This window comes from Dinoponera quadriceps, unplaced genomic scaffold (assembly GCF_001313825.1).
Source record: "Dinoponera quadriceps isolate SergipeBrazil2010 unplaced genomic scaffold, ASM131382v1 scaffold1476, whole genome shotgun sequence".
In the NCBI taxonomy this organism is placed as follows: Eukaryota; Metazoa; Arthropoda; class Insecta; order Hymenoptera; family Formicidae; genus Dinoponera; species Dinoponera quadriceps.
The window spans coordinates 1,190,435-1,211,344 of record NW_014555863.1 but is presented as its reverse complement, the minus strand read 5'-3'; the positions used below and the strand labels follow the sequence as shown (position 1 = coordinate 1,211,344).

The following is a 20,910-nucleotide window of genomic DNA, read 5'->3' as shown; positions in this document are numbered from 1 at the left end:
TAGAAGACAGATTTAATCCGGAAGACTTCTTGCGCGACGCACCCTGTGATTCAGGTCGAACTTGTTTAATCGAGATAGATTCCGTTCCGGAATATCAGCGTCCACGTAGATTGGGTGAGTTTCAGACTGTACGCTTCAGCCTCCATCGTCCTTCCTTCGTAAGGGAAGAAGACGACGCGGGAAGATGATGACGTGAACACGTAGGACGTGGGATCCTCGCGAGGACGGGAAACGAAGTAAAAGGCGTGACGCAGGCGTGAGGAACGTAAAACGGATTGCGTGATCGAAAGTATGACAGAAAAGTCGCAATATATCACACGAAGACTCAAGAGATACACCGAATAAGTTTTACGTACGTTTTAAGATAGCGAACACAACACGTCACCGTCCTACACGGCGGCCCACTGAGAAACAAACGGCATTACACGATCGAGAATATTCAGGATATTTATTTAATTGCTATATAATTATAAATACAATTACCTATACATATATACATATACGCGTAAGAAACGACTATAATAAGTAGTACGTAGCGATACACAACGTACATCCGTCTGTCGTGCTCGTGGAGCTTTGAGCGAGTAATCGTCGTTCCGCCCGCAGAAACGGACATCGGACATGCGTCAGTCTCAAAAAGTAATCCCTCAGGATATCGGGGATGACGACGGAGAGGATTGCCCGAGACCGACAGACAAAGCTGTAATATAATGATCGTCGACACGAAATGCTCGAAAATCATCGTTCTTGTTAATTCGTTATTTCATTTTCCCGACCTTCTGATAGATCTTCTCGTACTTTTCCGTTGCTATACGTGATAAGTAAACAACTGTACGTTACAATAAAGATACTCTAATTTTTCAAAGACTGTAGCCACATATATTGTTCTGCAAGTATTACGAGGACAAACTCTTTACCTGGCTAGTGAACAAAATCAGCTCAGTCACGGTGACTATTACAATTAGGCCGAAGAGAGGATTCTGATCAATTTTGGCGCCGTGTTGATCACCAGGGATGCTCTCTGACAGTATTTTCGATATTAAGAAGCTGTTGGCAAAGATAAGACGACATTCAGTGGCGCACTGAAACAGATTGACACCGTTAATTTGGCATTACTATTAATTTAACGCTATTATAACGTACATCATTACCGTAGTGTAGTGATTTCGTCACATTATTATACAGGCGCAGGCCGAACCTTTATGTTACGCCGAGTTAATGAAGTACCGGTGTTTTTTAAGCATTCGTAAACATTATATTATAGGCTAAAGGGAAGCGGCGTACGAGGAAATGCTGTGCGTGAGCAGATTTTAAGGCTGTGTGGTCAATAAAACGCTAAAATAAATATCTCCTCGTGAATGATTATTCCCATTGACATGATAACACCGAGCGTGTGCTGTCAAAACGTTCGCCACCGCGTGGACCACCGGTGGCCGAAGAAAAACAAATTTAAACATATTAAATTAACACGTGCGTTGTGTTTGAAACAATAAGAGACGTACATGAAAAGAGCTCGAGATAAATTGCACGTTTATACGTGTAACAAAATAAGAGAATTTTAAATATGCACAGAATATGTACAGAATGTTGCATCAATGTACAGGTCAGTGAACGGGTTGCCTACCGGCAGGCGTGGTGTACACAATTCAGTAGGACTTGGCGGTATTTCACTTGACACTCAAAAAAATAAGCAAGTGAATACGCCAAGACCTCCGATCACGCGCGCCTGCCAGTAGGCAACCCGTCGTATTGGCTTATATATTGTTGTATGCTGATGCAACACCCCGTATATTTATGTCAAATCTCGTTTTACCAGCACATCTCAATATATTAAAAAAACGGATGTATTTCACAAAAACGAGAATCAAGAAATAGGGTCAAACTTAGAAGCGAAGAAATTAAGTTTTGCTTTACAAAAAGCATCGTAACATTGCGCGTTGTCGAGATATTAGCCACGAAATGTAACGGATCGATGCGGAATTAACGCGATATCAGATATAACTAATCGAAGTATCTGTCACAACCCAGATAGATAGAGACGCTGGACATAGCCTGTAAATATTTAATGTATACTTTATGATGTTATTATTATAACAGCGCAACGTGTTAAAAATATATTGTTTTAAGAAATATTACTTTAATACTTTAATACTACGGCGTGTTTTGAATAAAAATGTTTACTTCTAATTGCTGCAATAATTTCGGGTTAATTATGTTATTTTGCCGGTAAATAAACATGAATTCTCAGGGCAGCGGAATATCGCCGCAATATCGGAGCAATTTTTATGACGTCAAGGATGATTTCTTTTAAATCTGGTAGAGTTCTTGTTGTCCGAAAACGCACCTTTACGTACTTGTATAATTGTAAATTCTCAATTCAGTCATTATTTAGATAGTATGCCAAAAATGTCTATTTGGGGAGGTTCGAATCTAGAAAAATAGAATCTAGAAACAAAAAGATGGAGATCCTTGCAAACCGCATCACCATAGCATTACGTGTTACCGGGATATGAGCCACGAAAGGTCATAATTGATCGATGCGAAACTAACGCGACATCCGCTCCCCCCAGCTTCGCTACTAATCGTTATACATAGCATAAGATTTTGCTTTTGGAGGATATCCTTATTTTCACACTTCTGACTAACGTGTAGTCGTTCTTCGTAAGAAGAGATAGAGAGAGAGAGAGAGAGAGAGAGAGAGAGAAATCGTAAGAAAGAATATATAACAGTAATTAAATAATTAGAAAAATACTTTATTCATTTAACAACTTTATCAGAAAATTCACAAAGCTGGCATACAAGAGAATGCTTTATCGGGAATGGGCGAAATAGATCAGGCACATGATCGGTGTCTCACATACCTTAAAGTAATAATAAATGTATGTTAGTGAAGCTTAAATGCGACATATACAACATCCGCCTCCGTCGATCTCCGCATTTGAATCGATAGTATCTAATATAATGCAGTTCTTTGCACATCATACGGTCTGAATCTTTGGATAAAATATATATATAAATTACACACATGTTACAGTAATATATACATAACAATCTCGCGCTCGACTTTCATAAATATGGACATTTGTACATCATCGCAACTTAACTTCATCACAGTCATGACTGCGTTTCTATTTGTTCGCATTTCTAATGAATCACCGCGAAAAAAAATGATTATACATGACCTTTGTCTCCCTCTTATACATAATCATATATATAATTATACACATGTCTCACATCTGAAAAATAATGTTGTACGAATATAAAGTAAATGCTCATGTTTATGGTTGCTTACGATGTGAACACTTAATTATTTAACTTAATCAAACTATTTTCTCCGTTTTTCGTTCAATGGTATTTTTATTTCGTATGTGGATATATATAATTATATATATAATTATATATGTAGCCGTGTGGAAAACAAATTCATATATAATTATATGTAATTTTACGATTATATATAAATATTTCTTCCCGGGTTTAATATCAAACATGCATGACACTTAGCAATCGCGTAAATTAACGATAACGCTGAAATTGCTCGCGCGATCAATCCACGATTCTCAATTATAGTTGACTATTTGTGCGCAGAACGGCAGNATAATATATATATATATAATTATATATATAAATATATAAATATATATAAATATATATAAATAATTATATATATATATATATTATATATATTATAATATAATATAATTATAATATAATATATATATAAAATTATATCAGTCAAAATATAATTTGCAGTACACACTTCTTAGCAGCACGCCGAGAAGTATTACTAAGCGTTCCGCAAGACGTTATTTACATCTTTCTCTTCTAACACGGAAAGCAATTACAGCTGAGCTACAAAACGACTGCAATATGATTGCCATGGCTTCTTGGAGAACTAGTTTAAATTATTGAGTCATCATCGAACTTAAGAGAAATTACACGTACGCTTACATCATTAAGCACACGTACATCAACAACGGTAGAGCCAAATTGTCTACCTGATTTGTGCGTGCCTCGATCAACGATATCGCTACAGCCGCCAATACGCTCCTGAGCAATAACCAATAACCATCGATGAAACCTGGCAAAATATAAATAAACAGAAATAATTAATAGCCTTATTAGAAGAAACAGAAAGAGATATACGTGATAATATATATATATATATATATATATATGTATGGTGAAAAAATATATATGTATAAAAAAGAAATATACCACAGCATGTTAGAGCGAGTATTACGCAAACTTGAGAAAACACGCATGCAACGGTGCCCTCGATAGTTTTGTCCGTGTCCACCCACTTGTGCGAGCCCCATTTGCCGCCGACGAAACTTGCTGCGGTATCGCCGACCCCCACCGTTAGCACGCCGCTCATTAATGCCAGGAATGTCAAGTTACTGGTTGGCATCCAAAGTGGAAATGACAGGCCACTCATTAGATACAAGGGTGTTAAGGAGAGCATAAAGTCCTTTTCATCGGCAAATACAACGAATCCGTCTTGTAGAACCTTTCCCAAAGGTGGCACTTTCAAAAGTCTGATTAGCTAAAATTTGCCGAAAATTATCGCATCGGGCAAGACTTGCAGGCGGACAGACGCGACGGGAAAGCATAGATACCTCGATGCCCATAAGCAGCGCAAATATCACACCACTGGCAAGATACAACATTGAAATGTCGCATATCATACCAGGGATGTACACAAACATGGCCAGGATGTGAAAGATCTTCCTGGTCGAACTTGTAGCTCGGGACTTTGATGAAATTTGGTACGTTATGATGAAAATGCTTAGCACAACGCACACCGCCCAATACACGACTAATGCAATCTGAAATGTCCAAAATTGAGAGAAATGAAATTAAGCGGATCGACGACGAAGAGCGTTTTTCTATATTACGTCTCTGTGTTGTATTAATGATTCGTCGATTGAAAAATTGGTAATATAAATCAAGTAACAGTACAGCATTGTTACTTACCCTCTTGTGACTGCTAAAAACAAAAGAGATTATCCACATTACTGGATTCTGATCGAGAATAATATAAAGTATCGGAAGAGTTACGAAACACAGGAGACCGACTGTAATTAAGTAAAAGTATTTTGTGCTACGTAGGACAGGAAAATATCCACACAGGAGGCATACCGACACTACATATAAAATTCCAACCTGTAATAATGGTGTTAGGTGAGGTAACGTGTTAGGTAAGGTAATTGCCAGCGTAAAAAAAAAAGGTAAGCTTATATCATGGCAAGTAATTCTTGCGTTTCAATACCTGCAACAAAGCTGTGCTGATATCATTATCGTGAATCGGGGGCAAATGATATCGCAGGGGTAAGTTGGTGACAGCCGACATCGAAAACAAAATAAAACTATGCATAATCGCCGTTGCTTCTCCCATTGTGAAGCAGTACGGGAAAGCCGACATTAGTTGCAGGACACCCCATGTGCCCAAACTTCCCACGGTTAGGCCCCATGTGACACTCGTTAATAATCCTGTTCTTGTTTAATCAATATGAAAATATAATCAGAACCAGCTGCGCATCGTTATTGGCTGCGTTCAGAAAACACAAACGATCAGTAAACGGCCAATGATTATCGGTCTTTACTGTTAGATCCTTAAATTTAGACCCCAATTATGTTGACGAATCGCCCAATCATCGTACAACCATTGTGTCTTCCGAACGCAATGAGTGAATTTCTAGTCGTCATCAATTGCATGCTATCTATATCCCTAAATAGCGATGAAACAAAAGTACTCCGGGAGGTAGATTTATTCACGGATGATCTACGGATTGACATACCTCTGTTAGCTGCGAACAGATACAGTATGGACGTCACGATCGCTGGTAAAAAGTATATAACGTGAAAGTCCTTCGCCGCGACCCGTTGCATGGAGAGTCGTGCGTAAAGACAGAAAGAACAGAGAACAAGGCTGAAACCGGTGGTTCCTACGAACAGACATATCTCGGAGTAACTGTTTTCCTCCTTCAATATAGTGACCGCTGCGCTCAGGCCGACTAAAATGCCCAACCATAATCCAGTGTTTGTTTTAGGCCTGTAAAGAAGAAATAAAATGTATGACTCATAACGTCCAAGTACTTCGTACAACTACTAGACTTCAATTCTGCGATGTGCCAGCAATATATGTACGATAAGGTAACATCGAACGTGACGAACATGAAAATTCGGTCTATAATATCGGAATAAAATATCACAATCTCTCGATATCGACGCAAAACCTCGTGTTTGGAGGTTATCTCGCCCTTCGAGTAAACAGAGGGACACCAGCGTACCGATGTTTTATACCGTTGCGCTCGACATTCTGCAATATCTTCTTCTCGAAACGATCATAGTGCACAATCAACGTCTCCATTGTCTCTATCTCGCAATGGGACAATGTATTCACAACATCAAAGCGCGATCGCGCTGTTCACGACGCCGACACGCTACTGCACTTTGAACGCGGAAAAAGTCCCAGGCTGGAAAGGCAAATCGGGCTATCTTTCCGCCGCATTTTTCGAATGATGCGGTGGATGACTGTACGACGTGTCTATCTAAAATTGGAGGTGGCGACGAGTTCAAGCCGAATCGTCCCCGTCGTGCATGGCGGGGACCGACGGGAACTACGCTGTCAGATGCACGCTTATTTTAGGGTTCACGCTTATTTTCAGGTTCGTTCCTTTTATAATCGCTGAGAGATCGCGCGGAACTGACGGAATCCGAGAGTTCGGACGCGCTGGGAGAAGGATACATTTTTCACTGAGTATGAAAACGCCGGGGGAAAACGAAACACGATAATGCGGTAAATAACATTGCGCTATAATTTTTATGAGCCACAAATAAAAAGTAGTTTATTAATTGCATATTTTATCGTATGCGCTATGCGTAAAAATTTAAGTATCACTTCTCTCAATCGTGGCATGATAAAATTCAACAGATTGTTGACGCCGCAAAAATAATAATAATGAGACGATTTTAACGAGCATTTTACAGCTTAAAGTCTGTAGTTTCCAATTATGCTTGAATGTAAAGATTATTTACTTCTTATGAGATTGTACAAAAGTAAATCGAGATTCGTCAAATTTCCACATTTTCAAGAAAACTTGTCGAATTATACCGCGTCGGGAATGCGGGCTTTTAGCTTGAACATTCGACTCACGAGATGGCACTCAAGCTTGTACAAAGCTCTTATGTGATTTTCTACTTTATCTAATGTTCCTTGCCCGGTGACCAAGTGTAAACAAAAAAGAAGTACATTTCGAGTAAAGTGAATGTATATTTGAATATATCGAAGAAAAAAAGTACAAAAACTCACTGTTTTTTTTTAATTCTCTTTTATTTTTGAGTTAATATTCATTAGTTATTCGACACAATGAATATGCAAGAATTTTGTCGAAAGTTGCCCAAAGTGGTATGTCCTTTTGCCTTTATTTATCTTATGTATATTATCAATAATACGCGAGAGATTAATAAAATAGACATAACTGTATAATTTTACTTATTTTGTATGTTAAGAAACAAATACTTTTGTTTTTATAACGAACTCTCTCTGTAATTTTGTATCCCAATGTAAGTTCAATCATTTCCTTTTTATCTAGGAACTACACGCCCATTTGAATGGCTCTTTGAGTGTACGTACTTTGCAAAAATTATACACGATGCAGCAATCAGACGATAAGATTGCTATGAGCGATCAAACATTTATGGATGGCAGAAATTTGTCATCTTTAAGCGAGTAATAAGAAAAAATATATACATTAAGAAGCATTGAAAGTGCCCCATCCAAAAGAGCACATCAGATTAGGCTGAAACTTAATAAAAGATGTCCTATAATTTTGGAACCAATCAGATAAATCCTTGTGGATTTTCAATGCTTCTTAGTATTTTCTCCTTACTTTCTTATGAAATATTTCTAATAATTTTGAAGAAAACATTTACTAGTAACACGTTGCAAACATTATATATTTATTATTTTTGTTTCAGATGTTTCAAGGTATTCGAGATAGCACACGCACTAACAGTTACACCACAAGCTGTATTTGTCGCCACTTGCGATGTAATCAGAGATTTTCACAAAGACAATGTCATCTACTTAGAATTGAGAAGCACACCTCGTGCTGTAGAGGGATTAATGACGAAGAAAGAGTATCTGGAAGCTATGATAAAAGCCTTGGAGTAAATACTCAGCTATATCTCATGATACCAATTAAACAATCTTTAATTTTTATTTGTTTCAACGAATCCGATGAATGTATCTTGCAGAGCGTCCAGATCTGAGTCTCCTCGGATTCTCGTGAAATTATTGGTATCAATTAATCGGAAACATGGTTACGAAGCTGCGAAGGAAAATGTAAATCTCGCGATACAGTTTATGAAACAATATCCGGAACATATCGTCGGTTTAGATCTCAGTGGCGATCCAACGGCGGAAGGTTCCTTCGTGGAATTATTAAAAACGGCTAAGAAAGCAGGCCTTAAAATCGCAGCCCATTGTGCAGAGGTAAATATTATCTTCTTTATATAGATAGCAAAAAATAATACATAATAATATATTTATATAAAATGTGTATACAGATACCAAACGAGAAGGAGACAAACGATATCTTAAAATTTAAACCCGACCGACTGGGACATTGTACTTGCATTCATCCCAGTTTGCAGGGTTCCGAGCAGTTGTTCGACACCTTACTGCAATCCAAAATTCCTGTTGGTAAGGGATTCTCGATAGGAGGACGTAATTGTGACATAATGGAGCCATTTTCGATTTGATTCTTTTTTTATTATTCTAAATGGAAAGCTATAAGTATTGGAAACTTTACGGACAGATACTTTATAGCGAATATCAGCGGTCTATGTATTCATATTATCGCACTTCCTTTTCCGTTTCTAGAGTTATGCTTGACATCGAACATTAAATGTAGAACGGTATCGTCATACGCGGCTCATCATTTTCAATATCTGTACAAAGCTGGACATCCTATAACTATCGGAGTGAGTATATGAAAAATGTTTCGAGATATATATATATGTATATATCGATGAAAATGTGGCGAGGGAGAAATGGTATTTTATATAAAGGATATTGTTATTCCATTAGACCGATGACAAAGGTGTTTTTGACACGTGTTTGTCAAATGAATTGGAGATACTGAGCTCTGTCTTTAACGTCGGGAAAGAACAGCTTAAGGAATTATCTGCATTATCTGTACGATACAGCTTTGCAAGTACGGAAGAGAAGGAGAAATTAACTTTGATTATCGAGAATTTTTTGATTGACATTTAAAACTAGGTGAGTTGATGTAATCGTATGATATTATATTTACGATTAGTACAGTCTTGTATTTAATTATTTATAATTCTATTACAGTAAAGCAGACCTGTTCAAATTTCACGAGCCTATACGCGTCGTGTCTTTTGCCGAATGAAAAACTTAAGAACAAAAAGCTTAAGACGATTCCGCGCGTTACGTGTGTACATACGTGTATGGTACACGAATACCGCAGTATAATGCGAGCAATGAGGCACATTTACCTCTATAGACTTTGACAGGCCTGCACCTAACTTTAGCTTAACTCGAGCTTACGAGCACGACATTAGGAAATAAAAAATTGAATCTCTTATAGCTCATACTTAACCGTTAAACTAAGATACTTATATATATATATATTTATACTTATATATATATATATATTATGCGTTAAGATTTATATATTTTTTTAAAATACACTATTAAACTGCACTGATCGAGAATAAACAGCCCCAGTCGGACACTATCCATATAAAGTACTGCGGTTTTCGTTTACGTTCTTTCGCGATATTCGATAACATAAAAAATTACCGATAGTTATAATCAAACGTGTTAAAATTGACAATTGTTTAATAAGTATAAACATACCTATTCACTCGGTGTCACGTTTTTTAAAATATCGGTCGCTAACAACGTCATAAATCTCATATCGCTTTGCTACTTGTCCGTATCAAAACATAAATACGGAGAGTAGTCCATCGTACAAGCAGCTTTTGTTCTAGATATTATAAAGTTGGTAAAGTTGGTAAAAGAAGGAAAATAAAAAAAGTGAAAGAACTTGTATTCTCGATACACGCAAAATAAAAAGTAGATTATTTTGATTAAGTTATTATACCTGCTATGTATTACATATATACGCGTGCGCGTTAAAAGCAGGCTGTAATAACAATTATGATACTAGTTGCATAATAATACTATCTTCTTAGTAATTTTTGAGTACTATTCAAGATGACAGCATATGATTATGTACAATGACCAATTTGTTTGTATGGTAATTGTTTGTACATTGACATTCATATATAATATGATTGATCTTGCAGTAATCATTATCAATATTATTATGAATAATATCATAATTTAGTAATTAATAACATTATTATCCATATTTTAATAAAGGACCTATGAATAATTATTATTTATAAGATTAACAAGCGTTAGTCTTAAAATACTTTACACAACAGTCTTTTAGTACGTCTATAATAATAAACGATACATCCAATGATTAAAAAAAAAACAGAGTATGACGGCAGATGCTGAATAGCCGTTTCATTTGAACAAAATTATTAATAATATACATGAGTTTTATATATATATATATAGATTGAAAAAATGTCAAAATTTAATGAAACCTGTTTTATTGTTGTTTAAATTGATGACAGCATGGTGGAGGTAGGGGTTGGTATCATTGAACGATCAAGTTGCGTCAAAAATGTGCCCCCACTTTAGTGAATCCGCTTTATTGTGTTTTGAACTATTGCGAGGGTATGATGATATCATGTATATAAACTACATCAATATCTATATATTTTTCAATATATATACGGGATATAAGTGCGTGTATATGTATATATATACACATATATATACACACACTCACACATACACACACACACACACACATATATATATATATATATATATATTTATATATATATATTTATATATACACATAAATGTATGTGTATATATATATATATATAATTTATATTTATATATATGTATATTATATATACATTTAAAAACAAACACTTAATGCATATACCTACGTTATACTATACATTATCACTGAAGTTATATGTGTTGCGTTCGAGAGAATCGAGTGTTTAGTAAAAATCAGCGATCTCAGATATGTGGACCTTAGATCTGAATATTATAACATATCCTTAAGAATAGATCCACCGATTACTAGCCATTTACTATACACACTCGGTTCTATCGAACGCAACGACATATCAATTATCTAGTATCACAATATAATTTATTATACAATATATACAAGCCACCCACCATAGAATAGACCGTTCCATTCAGTTATGAAACTACCGTGATTCCCCTCCGCGGAACTTATCAAAGTTAAAAAGATCAGTCATACGAACACGGCACGCGCCTGAGGCCAGCTTGTGGCATCTCTGACGGGCAATACTTACGGAAGTTCCTCAATGATATTGTCTTGATAAAATAAAAATGAAATTGGACGAATTAGGTCGGTCTATTGTTGTGATTTGTTTTATTATAAGTTTTCATGCGCGAGGGGACATTGCTAACGGTAGATCTATTCTATTCTATGGAACTGTGGGTGATGAGTGCACGCGGCTTCGCACGACGCTTCGCGCGATGTTATTTCGCGTCGTACAAGAGGAAGTGTCATTGGCCGACGGCGAGGCTCTTCACGGGGTGTTCTCGGGCGTCGCTCTCCGTGACCGCGACTCGTTGTCCTCCCGAGGTAACAGGACTCCCTCGTAGACAACGCCACCTAAAGTCGCGCTAATCGATAGAGAACCAAGACTGTTTCCTGAAAAGGAAAGAGAACGGTGCACAATTAATTTCTTTTTTTTTTTATAGTGTGGCAAAGAGTTTTATTCTGTTTGTATCTCTCAATGCTAAGTACTCTCTAATTTTAAGTGCTGCAGGCACATAAATGTGTCCGACGAACGCTGCCAACGTAGACTATGAATCATAGGCGTAGCTAATCTTTCGATTTCGAGTTGGGGACAGGAAATTTATCCACAAATTTTATTATTATTTACTCAGAGGTAATCTTGCTACTTAACTGAAATACGCCAAAATCATTGCAAGCAATGCAGGCGCTGAAATTGTCTGGCGGTGAAATTGAGAAATTTTCATGAAACATCGGTAATACCATTTCATTGGTTTTTAATCACAGAACATGTACTGTAGCTTTTTCGTGGAATGTAGATTGTAATGTTATCAGTTACATTCCTTCACTTTTATGATTTTTGCAATATCTAATTGTTTTTCCCTGCCAACATTTAGAAGGAGAAGCGTTCCCCTCCCTGGCTACGCTTATGCATAAACGTGTCGTGTTGAACGGCAGGTTGGTGGTGATAAAATAACTAGGGCCAATGTCGTCGTTTTGGTTTCGTGCTTGGACGGCGCACAATGACTCCGCATTTTTGGCAACTACTGATGCCCGCCCATTTAGATGATACTGCTGGGCGGGGAAGATGGGTTTCGCACGGCCGGTAAATGCCTCGGTATACATGCTTCATGAATTTCTTTGACTTATATAGCTTAATATAATTTTTTATATTAGCCAAACGAACATAAGATTAATGTTAATTCTGTTTTATAATGCTGAGATTTATAACATTGATATTTGTAAATTACCAGTGTTTGTAAACGAACAATGCGTTAGGTTAAGACAAGGCCGAACGCTGTATTTAATTTATCTAATTTTTACGTGGTATAAAATATGGCCAAAATAGTGACTTAGTCGTATAATTAATTGATAGTTCGATACGTAATAGTATTCCATATTCAGCGACTGTCATCTCAGGCTATATTTTAGCAAGTTAAAAATAAATATTTTTTTATTCTCTCTCTCTCTCTCTCTCTTTCTCTCTCTCTCTTTCATCTTATTAATAGCGCATAAGTAACGCGTTTTTCAATAAACGTCTAAAAGCGAAAGCTGTTCGACTTACTTCGGCTGGAATGACAGTTGATGGTAATAAAATTGCTAGGGCCATTTTCGTCGTCTTGGTTCCGCGAAACAGAGGGATGATTCGGTAGCCCCGGTAACTGATGTCTGCCCATTTGGATGCCACCACCGGGCAGAGACGGCGGGCTTCGTACGGCAGGCGAGCGTCCCGGTGACCTGGAGGTGAAAATTGATGTGAAGAAAAATGCGACTGGTGTGCCTCCACTGCTCCAAAATAAAAGGAGATTCTGTTTCTACTATTCTCTTACCGGACCAGGTCCAAAGCTTGTTCCGGGCTGCCGGATCTCCGTAGCGGCGAACGCCGTCGCAATGGTGAACGAGATCTCATTAGCGGCGACCTAGCTCTTCCCTGTTGCACCGGAGATCGGGGCGCTTGGTTTCGCGGGGGCGAAGTTAACTGCCGGGACCTGCCTGCATACATATTACTGTATATCCAAGAAGACTTTATCATATCCATGGCGTTGGGTCCCGTGCTGTCCCGCGGTGGCGATGACGCTCCCGGAGACCCATTACCGATACATGCAGTTTGTCGATGCATTAAAGGTGACGGTGTACCCGCGTCCTCCTTTGTCGATAAATTGAACAGCTTAAGATATTCGAGCATGACGTCGGTCGTAGGTGCCATACCAGGTAACGGACCTTGAACTAGAAAGATAAGCAGCGGAATGGCGTGATCCACGTCTACGATCATTGTGGCAAATTCTATCTTGTGTGCCAGCACGGATATCCAGCGGAATAATCACAAATTTTCAGCATTCATGCAAAATAATAATGAAAGATCGCCGTTATGACCGTGAAGAAATTGAAGATAAAATTAAATTTCAATCTCAAAAGTTCTTTTTTTCCAAAATTCATACGAAGTAACAATGAAAGATCGTCGTTGTGATCGTCAAAAAATTAAAAATAAATGAATTTTAACTTCAAACGCTTTTTTAAAAATTAAAACTTTCACTCTCATACAAAAGCACTCATACAAAATAATAAAAATATATCACTATCGTGATCGTTAAGAAATAAAAAAAATTAAAATCGTACCGGCAACAACAAAATGTGAGAAGCAGCACAGATGTCTTAAGATCATTAATCGTATGCTCTTTAGAGCCAAACACCATTTGCCTCGCCACAATATTTATGCCATTGTCGAGGACATTAAGATGTTAAAGAAACCGAAGAAAATTCCAGAGCAAAAAAATCGGTTGGCTATTTATAATCGTTGCTGAATGTCTGGTTGCAAAACGGCTCGCCGGCTAATTTGTGCTGCTCGAGTTAACACATATTAATACGGGATATATATACGCGTGTACTCGTTTGCCTTTCTCATACGTGTATGTAAACAATGTGACTAATATATTGATATTACGCCAATCGCATATCTCCAAATCCGCGGTCTAACGCTACCGCATCGTGCTAAATGAAAATAGCGACGAGTCGCTCATTGGCTGCGCTCCATCCGACCGACGTCACTGAACACATCGAACACATGTGTGTACGTTGAACGTTGCTTCGTATGACACTCGTTGATCGAGGACCGATTTATTCCAAACCACTGTCTTTCGCGTGCGCGCGACGAAGTCGCTAATTTCGATAGACGGACAAATGATCGCGATTGATCGCGTCATGCGCGTTTCAGGATGCGACGGTCGAGCAAATGGCGAACCGCTCACCTCACTGATCTGCGATCCATGAACGTTCGTATGTATTTTAAAAACCTAAGTGCACAGTTCGTGTTCCATCAATTTGAATTCAATTCAGCACGCATAGAGTATGCGCACGCAAGTGTCTCGCGAGAGATCATGCGAACGAATGAATGCTAATGCGTTCCCGATGCCGTCGATGTTGCGATATATTACGCGTCGTTTGCGCGCGATACCGGGATGTGAACAACAATCGGATGCCCGCAAGTATCCCAGTGACCTGAGGATACACCGCACGAAACGTTCGGACTCGTGGGATCGTCGCCAGCCGATCAGGGAGGGGGGGAAGGGCACGAGTAGTGTGATCGAAGCGCGACGTGATCGTCGTCGGCCGTGGAGCGACGAGAAAGTGGAAAGAGAGAAGAAGAAAAGGGTAGGGAAATAGGAATGCTCGTTAGCGAGAGTCATCCGTTAACGCCTGTCTTCCGGAGAATCGTACAATCAATTACGCCTCCTTCGCTCTCGCATCATCATCTCTGGGGCGGCCCGGAGCAGCACTAACTACCGATTTAAAATAAACCCGCGCGCTCTCCCTTTTCCCCTGCTCTCTCTCTCTCTCTCTCTCTCTCTCTCTCACTCTCTCTCTCTCTTTCTCTCTTTCACTTTCCCTCGCTTCCTTTTACTGTTTTGTGTGTGTGTGTGTGTGTGTGTGCGTTTTTGTAAGTTTCTTTTTATTTCCTTCGTGTCCGCATTTTTATTTATTTCTTCCCTGTATCCTAACATCATTTCATCTCAACGCTCTCTTTTTCTTCGGACTTTTTTTTTCCATTTTAATTGCTCTATAAAGATTCCAGCGTTTCTGCCTCTGTTTCACGTAACGTTGCACGAAAATCGATATGACGTCAAGCTCGAAAGAAGAATGAAAAAAACTGCAGCATCTAGAAGCGGTTGCTATTTTACGTTAATGCGACTTTGTAAAAAATCAAGCTGAGAATACCAGTCGTTGTTACATTAGGAAATACGTATACAACTTTTTCCCGTTTTGTTCTATTAAATCTTTCCTTAGCGCGAGAGAACCGTACGAATAGTGAAATCTACGTTGAACGTTCGAAAAACATGTGGGAAAAACCGCGCTAGAGAGGTACACGTCGCGTTGCTCAACTATAACAGCGAACCGTAAATGACGGCGTGCAACTTTAAACACGGTCAACGCTATCAACGTCACACATGCGTGGCAGCAAAAATATTCTATATCCGCGTCGTCGAATTAAGTCTGTTTTAAACGATTAAATGAAAAAAAAAAAAATGACGGTCTGTGGGAGAGAATTTTCGAGATAAATCCCGGTAGCGAACGCGTTAAGAGTTCCGATTGTGATCGCATCTGTTTCCAGTTAGAAGATCCGTTTCTCCACGGAGACGCGCATGAACGCGCGCAATGTTCGATACTTCGTCACTCGTACAGTCCATTTCCCATTCGTTCCTCGTATAAATTGACTAGAAACAAAAACTTACTTGAATTGTTCCCTTGGTTGAGAGGGTTCCCTTGGGGTGGCAGGTGAAGATGCGACAGCGGGTTGTGGCTGGAGCTCCCGTTCAGTTGTATGTTGTGATGCTGATGTCCGGCCGTAGCTATCATGGGAAGCGTGATTGGCGCTGCCGTCAATGCCAACTGACTGTTGAGGTGCTGGGCGCGAGGTACCACCGAGTTTTCACCGCTGGCTCCGTTACCTGTATAAGTGCTGTAACTACTCCTGCGACCCTCGCGACGATTCCCGTCGATAGCTATCTGGAGTTCCTCCGGGGTCGACAAGTGTTCCTTGGAGCATTCGTAGTCGTACAGATATTTTCTGTACCTGTAAAAGAACGAGAGCGTACATGCATTAAGAGGTGCGAAGGGATCATTTTATGTTATCACGAGGCCGCGGGATTCTCGATATCGCCTCGATATTTCTACGCAAAGTTACGGAGAGAGACAAGAAGAAGGTTGTAAAGAGAGGATACATTCCGTCCGAAGGAATTAAATCGGTTTAGCTGCGGGTTACAAAGACGCTGGGAGACGACCCAATGTAAGAACCTCGATTGCCGCGGGACCCTGTATAAGCTTCGCGTAAAATACTGGCCGTACTGTTAGCCACGCCTGTGGTCCTTCCGTCTCGATATTCCATCTTATAACGGAGGCAAATGAGCTCCTTCTGAAAACAATCTCGAAAGAAGATTCAGGTCGCCCCTCATCCTGAAGAGGTGAACTGGAATGTTCACGAAACGTCAGAAACAAATCGAAGAAGAACGTGAAGCTAACTCGGCGGCCAAATTAAGCATCAAGTGATCTTGACAAAATTTCTAAAAATAATATTTTCAAACCTCGTCAGAGGGGGAATCTTCCGAAGTATCTCGAAACGGCTAACGGTCGGATCTAGCATCGTTTTTATCCGTTGTATCTCAAAAGGTTCGAGTCTACCATATTTGTAAATTCCGTCAATGGAACCTGTGTCGTTTTTCTAATGTGCTTTGGAATAAACGAAAAGCGCTACAATGGTGAGGCGATTTTCACCCAAGCCGAAATTCATAAAATTGAAGAATGTCACAGCCTTTTGTGCGAATCGACCATTCCTCCTCTTTCCGAATACCTTCGGCTGCTTGAAATCACCTTAAAGAAAAGCGTCTGAAAAAAAGAACAGTCATCTGACAGTTTATCATACCCCATACATTAAAACCCCTCGAGATATGCGCAAAAAATCCGTGCTTAGAACTTTTCTTTTCTTCAAGCCAGACATTAGGTGCCTGTGGATTTGGATTTTTACCGATTGTTCGACAGAGCGCAGATAAACGTAGGTTTTCGTCAACTGCGAATGGTGACTCTTCGGATAACTTTACGGACGTCGATGCTGTTTCAGGGGCCTTTCACTACCTTCTACGTACTATTACGAATATAAGTACGTGAAAAAGAGGAACTGAAATGAGATCTCCGTTCCGAAATTGAAGGAACTCCTGATGCTTCAGTATCTCGTTAGTTCCCATGGAAATCCGCTACCGTTTTTTGATCCGACCGGCCTCTACGTTTGCTTAGACGACAAGTTCCTCGATCACGACTTTGGCACTCGCGTCTGGAACTCTCCTTCCGGCTGATAATTAAATTATCAACCAGGAGAGGAGAAGGACACGCGTTTTTTAGCGCAAACCCGCCCTCGAATCACACGCACGTACATTTATTAGCCGTGAGGAGCGACGAATCGCTTTGCCGAAATGTCGAAATCACCTTCAAATTCACGACGACTTGCCGCACTCCAGGGGGAATTCTATTCTCGCGCGGGAGAATCACGACGATCGTAAATTGAAACCCCGTTTCCAGGAAGAGGTAAGGAGAAAGAGAGAAATGACCGGACCGCAATTTCAGACCAATTGACGGCGGAGGAATCGGCTGCCTTAACGGATAAATTCTATTACGCGGACGCATCCCCGCCATGGTCGGCTATATTTTCGTATCCTCGCCTCAATCTCGCGGCATATCGCCGAGGAAAGATAGCCGGTTGCCGGAATGATGGATGCGCCTACCGTGCAAGGCGAGGCGACGCGACGCGCCGCGACGCGACGTTCTGTCGCACGTCACGCGCACAAAGCGTCGCGCGGAGTTATTTTCATGTGCACCCCCTAGCATCGCGCCCGTGTAATTCATATTAGGCCGCACTACTTATAATGTGTCCGCCGTTCTTCTCCCTCCCTCTCTCTCTCTCTCTCTCTCTTTCTTTCTCCCCTTTCTTCCTATCTCCCCTCGCGCTCGCGTTTTCGTCCTTCCCCTTTCCATTTTCTTCTTTCGTACTTCCTCCGTCGCTGTTCGAGCTACAACGAGCCGGGAACGAGCCTCGTCGCCTCTCCGAATCTCGCGCGCGAGACGAATCTCTATTTAGAGACGTTCGCCTTCTCTTCCGTTCCTTCCGAGAGACAGACGAGACACCGCGAACGGCAGATAAATCTTCGTCGCCGCGCTGAATATGCTTGGTATTATATAAACGAATATATATCGTGCCAAGAGAAAGAGAGAGAGAGAGAGAGAGAGAGAGAGAGAGGGGCGGGAGGAGGGAAGAGAGCGTTCCAGGTTGTCACAACCATCCTGATGTGTCCTTCTTATGATCGCGCCTCCGGACCGACGTGGGGAGACGACAACGCCGGCTAAGACGATGCACCTGTATGTCACGCCTCCGACTCTCCCCGTCGTTCTACTTGTTTTATCTCTTTCTAGGCGGTAAGCGAGTTCGCGAGTTCGCGATATCTCCGGTCCCGTTCACGAATTCCACGTGACTGACTCGAACTGTCCGTACAGGAGATATCGATAACCGCTTAAGTTAGAGTCTGATTTAAGGAATGTCGATCCCGAGGAACGTAATTGATTAATTATCGATCGCAAAGGTGCGTCCGATGAGCAGGACGCGTTAAGGCAGTCGGTTCGTCGAATCATTTCCTCAGAAATCCTTTTAAATTTTAGCTGTACATCGATGGAAGTACTATCTACGCCTGTAAAGTTAGAAAAGGACTACTCGGAAGCTGAGATATTCGCTACTAAAGATGACGTATAAATGAAGCGTTAATAAGAAAAATGATGAATACAAAATATCTCCGTGTTTGTAATGTTCCGTGTATATATATTCGTCTTAGTGTCGCGTTCAAAATTAATATTTATTACTTCGATTGTTAAATAAAGTTATAGGAAAGTATCCTTTTCAGTTTTCAAATTCAGCTTTTTTCCAGTTCAATTTTTCAAATAATAAACTAAGGTCCCCTTGGACATCGCCATCCATAGAAAATCCGGCATTCTCCGGACCAATTACCTTAATGAATGATGAAAAACTAAATAGATCCGGGTGACTTGAGCGTGCGAGTAGCCATATCGCTGTATAAGAACTTCTTACGGTATGCGACGAATATTTCAATCGGTACAAGGATCTCTCGGCTGAGGGGAGAGAGAGAGATGCGCGTGTAAAAGTCACGACGCCCTTAGTCATTGCCGCAGATTTCACGCTCGGATGAATCCCGAGTCCGGCTAGACTTATTGTATGCGAATTACAACGAGCCCGGGCACAGGCGAGACCGGGGTCCCGGATGAGAAACTTCACGATCTACTTACTGAGTGCGCAGAGTGAACGCAGCGGAAGTGATGCTCGATGGCAGGCGGAGACCCTTGATGATTTCCTGCCAGAGCTTCTTGTTGATTACCTCGACGAGACCGCCTCGTTGGATCACCAGGTTGTAGAGCTCGAATAGATCCAACACGGACTTGGCCATAATCGGTAGACGATTGATCGGTTGACCTGTAATTGGAATAATTTGATTGATTCAGTCGACGTGTATTGCAGTGCGAGCTGCGCATTCGTCTTCTAACGATCGGCATTGTTGGAAACAATCATAAATTTTCGCGGAAATTCGTTAAACAGAGACCCTACTTCCCGTGGCAATGATCGTGATGCAAATTCTTCGTTACCCCTCTTTTTACCCCTCATTATATATTATTAAATGTTTTTCCACTGAAACGCGAAAAAAAAAGTTCTCTAATATTCTTTCATCATAGTGTTACTTCTTTCAAATAATTTGTTGCTTGTTACAACCATTACAATGCTGTGAATGAAGATATAAAAGAAATGCGTTATCCGATGTAAAGATATTTCACGTTGAAAGATATAAAACGTTCGTTTGCTCGATTTCAAGAGACAAATTTGTTTGAATTCAAGAAATTTTGTAAAATCCAAAGAAACCATTTCTCCGCGGGTAGGAATTTTGTGAACGAAAGAAAACAACTGATTAAGAAACGGGACGGACTTTTGCATAAACCCAGTAATATAGCGTGTTTCGATTGAAACTCAATTATTCCTCTGCGCGGTGTTCGATCCGGCAGAGACGAATAAATTACGAGGCAAACGTATGCAGTTTGCGAGGAGTCAATCGATGGCGGATAGTGCGTGCAGAATGAGGATAAGACGCGATCCCTCATCCGTTGCGTGATCGGTCGGGGCAGATTTCGCGATCGTCTTAAGGCACGACTAGCGTAAAACCGCTGAATTTTACGAGGTTTGTCCAGGGGTAACCCCGGAGTGTGGGGCGTTAACAAGAGTAATAACGAATTCGCAACGATCACGCGAGCGGCGCTGTCTTTTACGATCTCCTTTAGGGTGTATCGCGCCGGTATAACAAATAAAGAGAAAAAAAAGGAGGGAAGTGTAGCGCATTAAAAAGCGGAGAGAGTACGAGCGCGCTCACGGAGAGCGAAAAATTCGACGAGTAGGCGTGTGGAGGGGGGGGGG

The 20,910-nt window shown here is 40.2% G+C and overlaps 3 protein-coding genes across 7 annotated transcripts in view; 1 reads left to right on the top strand and 2 right to left on the bottom strand.

Moving 5' to 3' along the window:
- Positions 1–434: 434 nt before the first annotated feature.
- Positions 435–6,664, bottom strand: LOC106745609 (dolichol kinase). 3 transcript variants are annotated; one of them, XM_014621370.1, is made up of 8 exons: positions 6,294–6,664; positions 5,802–6,055; positions 5,273–5,493; positions 4,978–5,166; positions 4,620–4,829; positions 4,219–4,546; positions 3,999–4,081; positions 435–1,047 (listed from the first exon to the last, which is right to left on the bottom strand). In XM_014621370.1, the coding sequence occupies exons 1-8, from the start codon at positions 6,371–6,373 to the stop codon at positions 1,006–1,008; spliced, it is 1,407 nt and encodes a 468-aa protein (XP_014476856.1). In that variant the 5' UTR covers positions 6,374–6,664; the 3' UTR covers positions 435–1,005. The 3 variants fall into 3 exon arrangements, with proteins under 3 accessions (XP_014476856.1, XP_014476855.1, XP_014476857.1); XM_014621369.1 differs by lacking the exon at positions 435–1,047 and having other exon boundaries at positions 3,736–4,081; positions 6,294–6,662; XM_014621371.1 differs by lacking the exons at positions 435–1,047; positions 4,978–5,166 and having other exon boundaries at positions 3,736–4,081.
- A 45-nt stretch (positions 6,665–6,709) lies between these two features.
- On the top strand, positions 6,710–10,339 carry LOC106745611 (adenosine deaminase-like protein). Of its 3 annotated transcripts, none has more exons than XM_014621373.1 (8): positions 6,710–6,802; positions 7,599–7,735; positions 7,984–8,175; positions 8,263–8,500; positions 8,575–8,710; positions 8,891–8,991; positions 9,098–9,289; positions 9,368–10,339. In XM_014621373.1, the coding sequence occupies exons 2-7, from the start codon at positions 7,659–7,661 to the stop codon at positions 9,281–9,283; spliced, it is 930 nt and encodes a 309-aa protein (XP_014476859.1). In that variant the 5' UTR covers positions 6,710–6,802; positions 7,599–7,658; the 3' UTR covers positions 9,284–9,289; positions 9,368–10,339. The 3 variants fall into 3 exon arrangements, with proteins under 3 accessions (XP_014476859.1, XP_014476860.1, XP_014476858.1); XM_014621372.1 differs by lacking the exon at positions 6,710–6,802 and adding an exon at positions 7,230–7,411; XM_014621374.1 differs by lacking the exon at positions 7,599–7,735.
- Positions 10,340–11,075: 736 nt separating this feature from the next.
- Positions 11,076–20,910, bottom strand: part of LOC106745636 (trithorax group protein osa-like) — a 122,385-nt gene continuing 112,550 nt past the window's right edge. The window contains exons 6-10 of the mRNA XM_014621425.1: positions 19,740–19,923; positions 16,133–16,473; positions 13,235–13,631; positions 12,970–13,142; positions 11,076–11,819 (exon numbers count right to left, since the gene is read on the bottom strand). Of these exons, the coding sequence (XP_014476911.1) occupies positions 11,695–11,819; positions 12,970–13,142; positions 13,235–13,631; positions 16,133–16,473; positions 19,740–19,923 (1,220 nt within the window). The 3' untranslated portion in view covers positions 11,076–11,694. The remainder of the gene's footprint in view (positions 11,820–12,969; positions 13,143–13,234; positions 13,632–16,132; positions 16,474–19,739; positions 19,924–20,910) is intronic.